At 43.1% G+C, this 15,895-nt stretch overlaps 1 protein-coding gene and 1 pseudogene across 1 annotated transcript in view; one reads left to right on the top strand and one right to left on the bottom strand.

Moving 5' to 3' along the window:
• The window catches only part of LOC126291615 (cuticle protein 65), a 77,294-nt gene that overhangs the window by 43,187 nt on the left and 18,212 nt on the right, over positions 1–15,895 (top strand). Inside the window, exon 2 of the mRNA XM_049985152.1 lies at positions 5,860–6,150. Coding sequence (XP_049841109.1) covers positions 5,860–6,150 — 291 coding nt within the window. The remainder of the gene's footprint in view (positions 1–5,859; positions 6,151–15,895) is intronic.
• LOC126292347 (5S ribosomal RNA) lies at positions 11,045–11,162 on the bottom strand (annotated as a pseudogene).

Genomic DNA, 15,895 nt, shown 5'->3' with positions numbered 1-15,895 from the left:
TTTTATTGGCAATTAGCTTACTTGCAATGCAGCTGGACAGACATGAATGGGAATGAATGGGAGTCAGTAAGTAGTAACGGGATGGGGCAAGACAGAGTTCCCAGACGCTATCATTGCGTACATGAAGCAAGGGAATCGAAGAGAAATTTGGAAACAGATTCGAAGTTGACTGGAAAAGAAGGACAACTTTGAGGGGATCGGATGACATTGTAATGCTGGCTAATAGCTTACAAGGGCAATTGAAGGGATTGAATGGTGAGTTGAAAAGAAGCAATAGCATGAAAATCAACAAAGTAAAACAATAGTAATAGAAAGCAGCCGAATTACGTCAAATTATGCTGACTGAATTAGATTAGGAAATGAGGGGCTGAGAATAGTACACGAACTTTGCTAGAAACGGGGATGTAAAATGTTGGCTGGAAATAGCGAGAAAAGCTTTGCTTTTGTGCTATGAAGACTTTTCGTAAAGTATGTTTTTGGACTGTAGCTTCATATGGAAGTAAGAAGATCGAGGAGGGGGAAAGGGGGGGGGGGGGAGAAATTGTTGAAGAAGACCAAAGCCTGAACACTGTAAACAGATACAAGTGGATGTAGGTGACCCTAGTTATGCAGAGATGAAGGCATTTCTAAAAGATACAGCAGCGTCAAGGAATGCATCGCAGTAGTTTTTCGAATGTATATCGCACCAACGAAGATCCACTTAAATCAGACTATGCGTCTGAGGATTTAGATCATTATTATAACATATAAATATGCAAAAAATATAGTTTTCTTAAGTAACTGATGAAAAAAAACGTAAAGAATATTACAAATACATTAATTCGTTCTCAAGTAATATCTTTACGTAAACCTGAACCAGACCGTATCCGATTACACGATAGGAAGTGAACTTCTGGAGCACATAAAATACTTCAAATATTTAGTGATAGGAACATACACCAAAAGTCTGTAAACGATCAAGGGGATGGGAGACTTGAAGCTGTTAGAACGGATCTCGGTAAGTGCAGTGCATTTTTAAAGAAAATCGCTTACAAAACGGTAGTGGGCGCAATTGTAGCTTATAACTTACAGTCTTGTAGCGTTTGGATTCCTCATCAGATATGTATGACAGCAGTTACCAGACAAAAACCGCAGTTATGATAATAACAGGTAGTATAGCAGTCATCACCAAAGAACGAAGGAGTGTAGCAGTGATAATCGAAGAACAAAGTAGGGAATATCTGGGACACCGAAGCCTTAATTGTTACGAAATCGTGTTGCATTTGAGGAAGACTGAGTGACAGTTGATTTTCCTGCATCGTCTCCTTTGTCGAGATCCGATCTACTGTAGAATCTAGTTTGTTTTCGGCCGAACACCAGGCAGCCCAGCAGAAGAGGGTGGGACCACTTCTGCGCAATGGCACCTCTGCAAAGAGACATTTATGTGGAATTTGACACTCTTGTTAGGCAGCCAATGAATCTGAAAAAACAATTGTTTTTATGACAGTCTGAGCTTAGAACAAGATCTACGTTAGTTCGAATATGACAGATTGGCTATGTCTTGAAAAGCCAGCGAATGTTACTGTATAAAACCAAGTTGTGGTGACAGATTGATCTGAAGCTTAGGACGAGGTCTAGGTTATGTGGGAATAAGACACTCTGATTGGGAGCTGGAAAGCTAACGAATATTATAGTAAGATATCTGGTATGGTAACAGACTGATCTGTAGCGTAGCAAGAGGTCTAGTTTACGGTGAAATTCGACAGTTTGGTTGTGACTTAGCGAGCAAACGAATGTTACAGTAAGAAACCTGGTAGTGGTCGCAAACTACTGTTTACCTTAGTCGGAGGTCTAAGTTAAGTTATGAGTTTGCGAAGTCTAAGTAATGAGAAAGCAACTATATACCTGAAGTGTCTTGAGCTCTGCAGAAACGTCAGCACAGCCGGAGTCTGCACAAATGTCATTATGCACAACTATCACAAACTGGACAGAAGGTGTCACAACAGAGAATAATTGCTAAAGAATACATCAATCAGACTTATTTATTGTACTTTTCATTCTCTACGCCCAGGAATGGCACAGGTTGTTTCAGATTATAGAGCCTCAGTTCTTTTCAGATATTTACTGAGGTAATTGGAAATGGGGCAGAGGTGTTCACAATTGGGAAAGAACTGCCTCTGATTATAGTTTCCAGCAATTGAATACTAATCAAGGGAAATCTCCCAAAAACCAGCTCCCACGAAACAGAAGACTGTAACTGTTTTTAATATGTTTTGCGATACTACTGTCCATGGTCAAGGAGGAAAATAAAACAAATGTGTTGTGTGAAACTGCTAGCAGGTTGTATATGAATGAGGCTACCCTGACATTTTTATGTTCTTTTCATTCTCTACTCCAAAGGAAAGAGCGTGATTTTTGACGTGCGATAGATTGCAGAGACTCGGTTATTTTCGGTCGAATACCAGGCGAGCTGCCAGTGGGACAGAACGAGGTCCAGGTGGTTGCAGGTGCTGGGGTTCTCTGGTGGAAGTGGGTGGGCAGCACAAGACACAGACAGCTTCAGGCAGTTGAATACATTGTTTACTTCCAAATAGTTTATTACAGAAGAACTGTGCCCACGTCTGGGAAGCATCGAAACCACAGTCCATGGTGAGACATAGTGAGCATAGCTATATCCAGCTCGGCCCAGTGATGGGGTGACTTTGCATGGGTAGTTTCGCTGGGCAGCGATACTGAGCTTGGTCAGCAGCCTGGTTAGGTTGTAGGTAAGGTGTCTAAGGTCTGTACTGGAGTATGGAAGATGCCTGATGGGCTGCTGGCGGAGGCCTCAGTTCTACACTCATCAAATAGATGCTGTGCCTGTGCGCCCAAAAAAGAGGTCTGGGGATAACATCTGAGCGATGGTGGCCTCACTGGGAGATCCCACACTACAACAGAAACCGACTCAATGACTCCCAGATTCGACGCCACAGCCTGCCTAGGTGACCAGTATTTATACTCGTCAGAGTGAGCACGTTGTTGAGAACATACCTGAGGTGTCATGAACTCCTCTGCCGAAGCCGCCATTGCTCGTTGAGTAAATGGTCATGCTGATGTATTGACAAGCAGGATGGTACAATGCTGAGTGGACTGGTTACATCCATCAGTATGAGTACTGACCTTGTCTCAGCTCACGCCGCTTTTTTTTGTCTACTCCTTTGTGAGAAGAGAGCTGTTTGAGATCTGTGCCCTTTACAGAGCCACACTTCGCTTCAGTCAAATACTGAGTGAGCTGTTGGTGGTGGAGATGAGTTCCCAATTGGAATAGAAGGGGGGTTACCAGATCTGGTGTTTAACTTACAGTCATGGGAATCTCTAGGTAGAGCCTACTGTCTGAGTACTGGCCCATGGCTGAATCAGGGCCTCTTCAGCTTAATGCCATACGAGCAGGTAGCGGAACTGCCACATGTGGTTGGGAATATTTGAGAAGTTCTTTCCATTTCCAGTATTTGTTTTACAACCAAGGGAAATCTTCCCAATACCTTGGTCAGTAGTTTGGATAAAATAATTTTTAATGTAATTGTGATACAGTATGTCCCAGACAAAAAATTTGAACCTAGTGCATACGAAGGTGTATTAGATTATGTGGGTTCAGAGTAAATTCAATGTTTTGTTTAACATCTGCAGTCTCACTGCAGTAACCTAATCTAACCCAATCTAAAATAATCTAGCCTACCCAATAGAAATCTAACCGATCTAACCTACACTACCTTAACCCAATGTAATGCAACCAAACCTAACGTAGCCCAACCTAATGTAACCAACCCCCCCCCCCCCCCCCAACCAAGTCTAAACTAAACCAATCTAATCTAAACAAAACCCAGCCTAATATCACCAAACCTAACACAACCCAATCTAAACTAACCTAATCACTGGCTATGCAACTGTTAACGAGATGCTGTGTGTGTAACCACCAAAGGATTTCCTTTTAATATATTTTCATTCCCTGCCCCTAAAGGTTGAGTATGCTACTCAAGTCTTGACCCTATGGAGAGTCAGGAGATCTGCAGCGCAGTGCCATAAAAACTGGTGGCGATGCATAGAATGTCCTAGGTTGCAATGAATGGATCTCTCCTCCTAGGAGAAAAGTGGCCTGTTTGAGATCCAGCCTATTGTAGTATCACGGTTCTTTTAAGCCAAATGCCAAGCGAGATATGGTGGTGCACAGCTATTGCCAATTGGGTACATATATGAGGGTATTTCATGTTCCAGCACTTACCTTACCATCTAGAGAAAACTCCTGAAAACGTTGGCCAGAAGTGGGCTATGGCAACTATGCTCTGTAGCAGTCTGGAACGATACGTCTGAGACAAAAATATGAGTGATTAATATGTTTGACTGTACAGTTGATTATTTAAATTTGCATATAGAGTAAAGTTGTTGACTTATCACCTATAGAATCTCAGTCGAAACAATCATGTAGGCTACTCTACCACGAAACACCTGCGAAACAGTTTCTGTAGTGGGACAGAATATTATCAGCTAGGGAATAAGAGTAACACTTGTTGTTACAGCAATTTTGTTTGTTAAGCCTCTGTCTGATTCACCAGTGGACGAGAGGACAATTCCTTAAACAGGACACAAGTTAAGGTAAAAGTTTTGTTGTGTAATGCCTTATTGTAAAATAACTGTAGCTAAATAAAACCTACGTTTTGGCCACATTTGTAATGACCTTCTTATGGTCAGTACACAAGTATTTGTTTGGAGTGTGCTTTATATGCAAGTAAAATGTGGAACATAAAGGATTACATCTATGTAAGACGCCAGCTTGTGTGGCCTAGCGGTTATAGGCGCTTCAGTCTGGAACCGCGCGACCGGTAACGTCGGAGGTTCGAATCCTGCCTCGGGCATGGATGTGTGTGATGTCCTTAGGTTAGTTAGGTTTAAGTAGTTCTTAATTCTAGGGACTGATGACCTCAGATGTTAAGTCCCATAGTGCTCATTGCCATTTGAACCATTTTTTCTATGGAAGAATACAGAAGAGGTGATGTAGAGGTACTGATTCGAATAGGGGAGAAAGAGGCTTTATATTTCCAATTAACTAAAAGAAGGAATAGGCCGAAAGTGGCACATCTTCAGACAATACATTGAAAAGATTTATGTCATCTAAATTTTTCCAGAGAAACCTACGCACTTACTGAACATAAAAGTTTCATTATCAAACTAATATGAAATACTAACCTCCTTCCCTTCTGTTTCACTATCTGGTACCTCCTGTATTCACTACATGCATTTGACGCAAACATTTAAATGCGGCGGAAAGAAGCCCTTTACTGCCGAGCAGCTGCTATGCCGAGGTGTATGAAAGCTGCAACTATTCAGCTTTTTCACAGGGCCAAATGCTTTTGGACAACAGCTTTAGTAAAAACATATGGAAACAGAGATCAGCAACATTTACAACGATTTATTGAAAGACGTTTTGCAGTATTTAACTGGAGTTTGTGTATGATCAATGTTTCCTTGCACTAATATGCGATAAAGCAGTGGTAAGGTCATAATAGATTTAACGAATGATAACTCACATTGCCTATATAAAGTCCATTTGGTCCTTCTTGGCGGCTATTGTAGCTGAGTTCTTTGTTACTCGCTGAGATATTGCCTTGAGGTACTGCCTTGTCAACTAAGTGCTGAGTGGAGCTTTATGTTCCTATAGTGTGTGCCATCCCTGGATTGTAACTTTAACAATATTGCGCCTGAGTCGTATGTATCTTAGCTCTCTTTTTTGTAAGCTGTGACCCATCTCTTCTGGAGGACACAGCAGTGCCGAAACATGTTCACCATCAAACGTTACTGATATCTTGGAGCTTTCAGTTAAGTTTCCTACCATCTCTTTGTCCCCAGGCTATCGTAGTGCTGGCTCTGGCCACCGTGGCGTTTGCTGAGGAGGAGAAGAAGCAGGAGAAGCGAGGCCTGCTGGGTCTGGGATACGGAGGCTACGGAGGTTATGGAGGATACGGAGGCTACGGACACGGCCTGGCCCTGGCCGCCGCCCCCGCAGCCATCGCCGCCCCCGCCATCGCGCACGGCCCCGCAGTCGCCGTCGCAGCCGCCCCCGCCATTGCTCACGCCCCCGCAGTGGCTGTTGCTCCAGCCATTGCCCACGCCCCCGCTGCCGTCTCCACCGTCTCACAGGTATGTGGCCTGTACACTCCACTGCTTACCACGTGAGTTACTGTCTGAAGTATGTGGGAGGTATATAACAATCGTATATCAAATATGAAAGAAAGCAAATATTCTTGGAGAATTTAATTGACGAGATCTTCTCGGATTATCAGTCGAGTCGTGGCGTCGTGTTCTCGTAACGTTTCAACGACGTTCCCACTCGTCATTTTCAGGCGCCTAAAACGACGGGTGAGACACTCATCAAAACATGGTGAAGACTGACGCCCTGACTTGGTTAATAACCCGAGAAGAGTTCAACAAGTTTTAATTATCAACAAAAAACAAAGATGAGTAATTAATTTGCTGTTTCATGATTAAAACTGTCTTGATCGCCAGTTAATACGTCATTACTTATCTCGACTTTTCGGCGTTTGTCATTATCAGATATCTACGATTAATATGAAGGGAACACGAAGAGTGACAGGTGTTTATTATACATCAATCATATAAACTGAGTTGAGTGGAACCTGCAGCAGGTAGGACTAACAGGGAATACTGAATGTATTTGGAGAAACTAAAGTCACTGAACTGGCAGACACATGAAGATAGATGCAAGCTATTTCAAGAAAGAATACTTACAATGTCTCAGGAAAAAGCTTTAAATGATGAATGTAGCAATATACCATAGTTCACCATATACTGCTGTCATAGAAATAGTGAGCACAGGGGTAGCATAACAACAGCACACACAGAGGCACTTAAACAGTCATTCTTTCCACGCTGGATGTGTGGCAGGAAATGGACGAAGCCATACTAAACGGTGCAATGGAAAGTACCCTCTGTCATGAACTTCACATTGGTTTTCAGGGTATGGATCTAGATGTAGAAAAAATAGACCTGAAGTCTTTGGGGGTGTGCTCTTGACCATGATGCGCTTGTAGCAACAATGGTTACCAAGTGCAGTAGGAAACTAAAACAAGTAGAGGAATTTTTGTGCTCAGTAAAATTCATAGGGAAGCGGCAACGACACTGCTCATGTTTTGATTCCAGATACACTTCTGCTAACTGGGAGAGTATTTCATATTGAATCTTGTGGTGGGTCGTGCCCACACGTTGGCAGATGCATCAAAAATGACTCGTCTGCGGGTCCATGTCAGAAGGGTTTTGGTTCTATTATTACTTTCACACGTGTCAGTTCCCACTATGTCAACCAACTACCACCATGGGTATCAACGTTCGGGTGTTTTCTGTCTGAGCAGGTGAGCTACGGCACGACTCACTACGCCCCTGCAGTGGCTAAGGTGGCCGCCCCCGTCGCTGTAGCCGCCCCCGCCATCGCCGCCGCCCCCGCCATCGCTGCCGCCCCCGCCATTGGCCTGGGCTACGGCTATGGACACGGTCTGGGCTACGGACACGGACTCGGTCTGGGCTACGCCGCCGCCGCCCCCGCCGTCAGCCTGGGATACGGAGGATACGGACACGGTCTGAGCCTCGGCTACGGCCACCATTAGGGCCTCAGTGGACCGTGGACGATTACACGATGCTAGAACCACCAACTTCTACCACCATCACCCATCATCGCAGCACTCAACATGGACACACACTCATTACCCTGCAGCTTCGCTATGCATCACCGCAACGCCAATAAAGTGTTATTTTCATTAAACGTTATAATGTGTTTCTTTTCTCTGGAATACCTTATCAACTTTAGCAACAAATACACTGAAGCTGCCTGTGATAAGTCAACAGAAGCGGCGGAACCGAATATCCTATTTGACGCACGTCATCCATTGCCACAGCAGTCTGTAGCACCCCTTATGCTTGCCAGTTTCCACTAGGATTTATGTTGTAAATTTTTAATACGATGTTATAGTAGTAATTCCATGGACAAGTTCGATCTGAGGTAACTTTAAGAGTCATTAGTGAGAAGAATGCGGAACTGGTCTACAGGGTGTCCGAAAAGTCTTTCCCTGATTACATACATTGATAACTCAGGCTAGAAGTAAGATACAAATATGAAACTGAGGCCTAATTGTTTACAAAGTATCAAAGTTTTTTTCACACATCAGTAAACTTCCACATGAGCACCCTTGGTAGCACGTAGCACATCTGGGCGATATTCAATTTCCGTCCACACATTAACCAACATCACTGTAGGGATCGATTCAGCGACTGTGGTTATCCGTTGCCGCATGGTTTCAAGATCTGGTACACGTCTTCGGTAGACCTCATCCTTGACATAACCAAATAAAAAGAAGTATAATGGGGCTATGCCACGAGAGCGTGGAGGCCAAACCGTTGGCCCATCAAGACCAATCCATCGCCCAGGAAAGGTCATATCGAGATAGGCACAGACGTCCAAACCCCAATGCGGCGGTGCACCGTCTTGCTGAAACAAGACATCGGGGTGATACTAAAGCAGCTGAGGAACAGCAAACAGTTGCAACGTGTACAGATACACTGCAGATGTGATGGTAGCTTCAGCGAAGAAGAATGGCCCCATACTTCGATCGTGCAATAGCGCACACCAACCATTCACCTTTGGACTGCCTCTGGTGCACTCCATGAGCTCGACAGGGGGTTGTGAACCCCAAACGCCCACATTATGGCGATTCACTACTCCACTGACGAAAAAGGTCGCTTCGTCGGAAAAGGCAATTCGTCTGAGATAACCATCATCGTCCTCAATATTTGATAGCATTTCGACCGCGAAGTCATATCGACGTGTACTGTCAGTGGGCTACAAGGCTGAACGATTTGCACTTTGTGCGCACGAAACAATAAACGTTTGTGTAAAATGTCACGGAGAGAGCTTTTTGGTGTCTGTAATTCACGTGAGGCCCTGCTCCCCGATTTCTTCGGACTTCGCAGAAAAGACTGCCTTACAGCTTCCACCCTGTCTGCTGAGGTTCTTGGTCGATCAGACCTCGGAATGTCAGCAACCGATCCTGTGTTCTTGAACTTCTCATACCAGGCTATAATGCTCTTGACACCAGGTGGATTCCTTCCAAATGTTGTCTGGAAGTGTCTCTGCACTTTGGTTGGTGATAATGTCGCATGGTAACACAGGACACACTGTGCCTTAACCTGATTGGTTAACACGGCTTCTTGGGCACTTCACCTAATCCACTACCTACGTGCTGCGAACCTAAAACAGAAAGAAAACCTTGATAGTTGTAAACAATTCGACACAAGTTTACTATTTGTATCTTACTTCTAGCCTGAGTTATCAATTTGTGTAATCGGCGAAAGTCTTTCCGGACACCCTGTATATTCCCCATTGTATCAGAATGAAGTCAGTGGACTTAACTAGCCTAAATTAAGACTGGCTAAATTAATGGTGTAAAAATTAGAAATCACATACTCACTTTTTGACAGTCAAGGAAAAAGTACAAATGGAAGAGATGCACAAAATATATTATTATCATTTTACAACCATTAATATTTCCATTTAATGTTATGTTTAGAGCTCCTGCCTCAACTGCACAGTTCAGTTTTTTTTTAAAGATCAGCTCCACATTTAGTTGACTTTTTTGAGGGCGAAAGTATTGCCATTTAGAGAATCAGTGGCGGATTTTATATCACAAGGCAGACACACACACACACACACACACACACACACACACACACACACACACACACACACACACACAAACACACACACACACACACACACACATACTCATTTCCCTCCATCTTCACCATGCGACACCACAAGCCCAATAAGTATTAATGAAAAAGTGTGTATTTTCTTTACAATATAAAGTCATTATTAAAAAAAGTTCATACACTGAAGCTTTCTGAGACAGCTCAGCTGAACCTTCTGAATCCATACGTCGACTCTGGAACGAGAGAGAGAGAGAGAGAGAGAGAGAGAGAGAGAGAGAGAGAGGACAGAGTACTAACAAGGCTTCTTTTGCTTCTACATTGTGAATTGTGATCCAGTACTTTACCAACAAAGTTTTGGATACTATTCAGAGATATTTCCTGTTTGGTATAAGAGGCTCTTTCTGTACGGTGGCTTGTTACAGAGTCGTAATGTCACTAGGATTTTAAAATTTCGTACAGGGCTGGAGGAGCAGCTGTAACACAATATCATGTTGCAGAATTTGTAAACAGCCAATCAGTTGGAAAATGGTTTATCTAAACCCTTTCACCATGGTTGCAATACGAATACTACAAGAACTAAGTATTCTGTTAGAAACTGACTAGGGCCAAACAGAATGTGTTAGTCAATTTGTCTATCTGGCAACACTTGTAATATCACAGAACGATAAAAATATGGAAATAAAGCGGCCCACCGCCTAGCTGATAAATGCTGTTATGGGCTGGCACCACAAATTAAGTCCAGAAGTCTGTGCAGATAAACAAAGTGTCAACTCTATAAAACATTACTGTTCCCAGTATTAACATATGACTCAGAAACATGGACACTGACACAATAGTGTAAAGAGTTAATTGGATGATAGAATGTTTTGAGCCGTCCCGTGTGGCCGAGCGGTTCTAGGCACTTCAGTCTGGAACCCCGCGACCGCTACGGTCGCAGATTCGAATCCTGCCTCGGACATGGATGTGTGTGATGTCCTTAGGTTAGTTAGGTTTAAGTAGCTCTAAGTTCTAGGGGACTGATGACCTCAGATGTTAAGTCCCATAGTGCTCAGAGCCATTTGAACCATTTTTTGAGAATGTTTTGAAGTAAAAAAAAAACTAAACTAAACTCCGAACAGGCCATGAAGGCCCAAAATGACCGACCGACCGCCGTGTCATCCTCAGCCCACAGGCGTCACTGGATGCGGACATGATGGAGGGGCATGTGTTCAGAACACCGCTCTCCCAACCGTACGTCAGTTTACGAGACCGGAACCGCTACTTCTCAATCAAGTAGCTCCTCAGCCTGCCTCACAAGGGCTGAGTGCACCCAGCTTGGCAGCAGTGCTCGGCAGACCGAATGGTCACCCATCCAAGTGCTAGCCCAGCCCGACAGCGCTTAACTTCGGTGATCTGACGGGAACCAGTGTTACCACTGCGGCAAGACCGTTGGCGTTTGAAGTGAAGGTACTACACAATGTCTATGGGGCAACTAATGAAGATGGAGCATGGTGTAGACGATATTAACTTTACAGATTATCTAAAGATCTTGAAATCTGAAATCATGAAGTTTATTCTGATTCACTATCTACTTTTCTTGGTGTTTAGGTTGCTCTAGGTCTATGTTTGGTAGAACAGTGACAGTTTCGTTGTGAGTTAGCCAGGTCCATTTTAAAATCCAAATCACACAAGGTGCCCCTTGGGTTGACAGGTTGAGATAAGCACCAGAGTTGCGCAAGTGCAGGATTTTTGTACAGAGTGTATCACAATTCGTATCAAAAAACCATATACGTGAAAGTGTACAAGGGAAAGGGGGAAGAACGGATTGGTGTCAACTGGTAAGTCGCTTTTGTGGAAAAGTGTTCTCGAACTGGCCCTAGAGTTGCCTTGGGTAACAAATATGTCTTGAAACTACCTATAATTTTTGTAAGGCGCCTATTTCACATATACAGGATTCAGATGTATTGTTTACATATGCCTTTATCATGAGGTCATGGGTCAAAAGCGTAGGACTGAGATAAACCGGATCAATATTATCCACAAGACTACTCACAACTACAATATGATGAGCGTAGGCCTATATTATTAGAAAATCGTAAAAAAATTACAAGAAGACTTACAGATGACTACTACTTGTTCCAAGGATCCGCCATTGCCCCTCAACATAAAACAAAGTGGTGCGATAGTCACAAGAACCAGTGGAAACATTCGAGTATCTCTGTTCAGATATTTTAGGCAGGACTAATCAATTAAACCATACAGTGAATTTACCGGATGTCTTATTGTAAATTGTTGGACGAATCGCAAGAAATTGTAACTCACACATGTAGGACTTCACTTTCAAAATCATCGCGCAGTCAAAATCTGGATATTGTTCAGTGCCCTGACGGAGCTGAATGACGGAGGTGACAACGAAGATTTCAAGAAGGGTTGCACCAGACGTAATGTATTTGCTTAGCCAGCGAGAGAGAATTACATAAATGTTCGAATAACTCCCTTAGGGAACGTACTGTGTATAACAGTGACCAATAATCTCAAAATTCTGATGACTGACATACGAGTACAAATGAAGAAAGGTGTTACTGCCTTCAAGTTCAAATATTCAACAGAGCACATAGGTCGCTTATAGAGAGCACAATCTTAATTTTCAATATAAAATTTATTTGTCTTGATCATACAGTGTTTCGACTGAGTTTATAGCCTTCAGATTTAAAAGAGAAAGTATTATAAGTAAAAAGTTCTACCTGCTTACAATATATATATATATATATATATATATATATATATATATATATATATATATATATATATAATGTGACTTACAATTAAAGCTTTAGTTAAAGTGAGTATTTCGTCACATGCAGTACGAACATGAACGGTGCCACTACAACTATTCTGTATTCTATGATGCTTCTGTTTAAAACAGAGACAAACTGCTACAGGACAGAGACAGACTCTGTTAATGTTTCACTGAAATTCGCATTATAAAAGTTAAAAAAGATCCAACAACAAATTCCAGTAACAATCTAAGGAAGAAAGTTAATACCAGGCGTGTTTTTGAAGTAAGTACCGTTTTGAAATTAAAAAAAGACCTGCAAAGAAATCTCAATAATTTTATTTTTACATCAAAGCCAGTACCTTAATCTACTTTTCTACATCATTACCGTCAATATTGAGGCACTTGTCATAACGTTGTACCAGTTTTTGAATACCCTTCTCATAGAAGTCTGCCGCCTGACTTGTCAACCACTGCATCACCTCTGTTTTGACTTCGTCATCGTCTCGAAGACGTTGACCTCCCAGTTGTTTCTTCAAGTGGAGGAACAGATGGTAGTCACTGGGCACAATATCGGGGCTGTGCGGTGGATGATCTACACTTTTCTATTGATAAGATGTGATGAGATCTTTGGTCTGATTCATCACATGTGGACGGCCATCGTCTTGCAGCAAAACGATGCCCTTGCTCAACTTCCGTGGACTGTTGCTTTGATTCTGGTGTGACGTTGGCCACCCACGCTTCTTTGCCCGTAACAATTTGGCTTAAGAAATCATCACCGTCGTTGTGGTACCGCTCAAGGAAAGTCAATGCACTGTCTAATCGTCTGGTTTTGTGCACATCTGTCAACATTTTCGCTACGCAACGAGCGCACAATTTTCGGTAATTCAAGTGCTCGGTCACAACCCCATACAAAACACTACGGGAAACATTAGGAAACTCAACTCGCAAGGAGGAAATCGTACAGCGACTGTTTTTTCTCACCTTATTGTCCACTTCCTGCACCAAACTTTCATTAACGACCGAAGGACGCCCTCTCCGTTGCTCATCATGGATATTTATGCAGCCATCTTTAAATTTTCTCACCAACTTTCTTACCATTCCATCACTCATAATGTTTTCTCCGTAAACTGCACAGATCTCACGATGAATATCGATCGCTTTTAGGCTTTTAGCACTAAGAAATCTTATAACAGCCCGTACTTCACAGTCGGCGGAACGCGATTATCGGAGGCATCTTAAACACTCAGGACACAACGTAAACAAGGAAGAATCAGACTGTAATAGCGTCAGTGCGTAGATTAAGGTACAGGCTTTCATGTAAAAATAAAATTATTGAGATACCTTAGCACGTCTTTTTTTAATTTCAAAACGGAACTTTAACTAGAGAAATACATTTGCCCCTATAGCGAATGCCATACCGGCGATCTTCGCAAAAGCGGTGGGCAACCCTTCGGGCATCTGGGTCACGCGTGTAGCCTGCACAGCCCCTGCACGCATTAGCGACGCAGACTCGGCCTTTCGCAGTAACGGACGGACACCAGGGGGCGGTACCAGCGGCTAGCAGAGGCCACCCCCTCCGAGGAACCAATCCGGAGCAGCCACGCAAGGGGCCAGGAAATGTGCCGCGAGTATTTCGCTGACGGCCACTATAAATGTCAACGTCACAGCTACTGTGGTGTGTGTACTTAAGACCTTCGGTACACACACCATCAGATTATTTGACTTGTGTCTCTAACGAAGTAGGCGAGTGTCAGCAATATGTCTCGTGGTCTTATCGTGGCGTGTTAAACTTCTGCCGTTAGGTCAGACGATAGAAATGCGGTGACCAACTTTAAACAGAAATTGATTAGTTTTCACACACATTTATTAAAATAATAACAAGCATAAACATTACATAACTTGATTCTGGATGATATTTACAATTGACAATCTGAAGTTCCTTTGGTCTTGGTGCGTTATTCTTATTCTCACATATCTCTGATACTTGACAAAAGTGTCTATACATTTATCTTCATGCCTATGAACAGGAATATGGTAATTAGGCGCAGACTGAAACTTCACTATCGACTGGTACAGAGTAATGCAGGCTGGTACAGACTGGTTCAGAGAAATGCAGACTGACTAATCGGAGGGCTGTACACTCATTACAATACCTCGCGCTTTCAGGTATCACTGCGCGAGTGTGGTCCATGAGCAGAAAAGGTTCTACGTTAGCAGCAATCTCATTGGTTGCGTTACATATTAATACGCGGATCGGCGGAAGCTGAATTTGGTCCGTCTCTAAGGCATCTCATAGTGCGGAGACGGACGAGCGCTGCGCCTGCGGTGTTGTGCTTAGTGGGGTTGCGCTCTAGTGGGAAAGTTGTGTATGCGCTGACTACGCGGAACTATGTACACAATAGCTACACAAGTCAGTTCTTCCGGCTTCGAGAGCCTCTCCTTCGGGAGAGGATGCTACGCATCCATCGTCACAGGACGCTCTCTAAATTCATCGTATGGACCGACGCCTCTGTACTCAGCATTCGTCATTTCCCTTGGTGCAGTCACACTGTATACAGAATGGACTCTTCTGCTCATTGTTGTTGTTGTTGTGGTCTTCAGTCCTGAGACTGGTTTGAGGTAGGTCTCCATGCTACTCTATCCTATGCAAGCTTCTTCATATCCCAGTACTTACTGCAACCTACATCCTTCTGAATCTGCTTAGTGTATTCATCTCTTGGTCTCCCTTCTCCATGCACTCTATCCTGTGCAAGCTTCTTCATATCCCAGTACTTACTGCAACCTACATCCTTCTGAATCTGTTTAGTGTATTCATCTCTTGGTCTCCGTCTACGATTTTTACCCTCCACGTTGCCCTCCAATGCTAAATTTGTGATCCCTTGATGCTTCAGAACATGTCCTACCAACAGGTCAAGTTGTGCCACAAACTTCTCTTCTCCCCAATCCTATTCAATACTTCCTCATTAGTTATGCGATCTACCCATCTAATCCTCAGCATTCTTCTGTAGCACCACATTTCTAAAGCTTCTATGCTCTTCTTGTCCAAACTATTTATCATCCATGTTTCACTTCCATACATGGCTACAGTCCATACAAACACTTTCAGAAACGACATCCTGATACATAAATCTATATTCGATGTTAACAAATTTCTCTTCTTCATAAACGCTTTCCTGGCCATTGCCAGTCTACATTTTATATTCTCTCTACTTCGACCATCATCAGTTATTTTGCTCCCCAAATAGCAAAACTCCTTTACTGCTTTAAGTGTCTCATTTCCCAATTCCCTCACCATCACCCGATTTAATTTCACTACAATCCATTATCATCGTTTTGCTTTTGTTGATGTTCATCTTATATCCTCCTTTCAAGACACTGTCCATTCCGTTCAACTGCTCTTCCAAGTCC

The sequence above is a fragment of the Schistocerca gregaria genome, chromosome 9 (genome assembly GCF_023897955.1).
Source record: "Schistocerca gregaria isolate iqSchGreg1 chromosome 9, iqSchGreg1.2, whole genome shotgun sequence".
NCBI classification, from domain to species: Eukaryota; Metazoa; Arthropoda; class Insecta; order Orthoptera; family Acrididae; genus Schistocerca; species Schistocerca gregaria.
The sequence above is the reverse complement of the archived record's forward strand: the minus strand, read 5'-3'. Positions and strand labels throughout refer to the sequence as shown.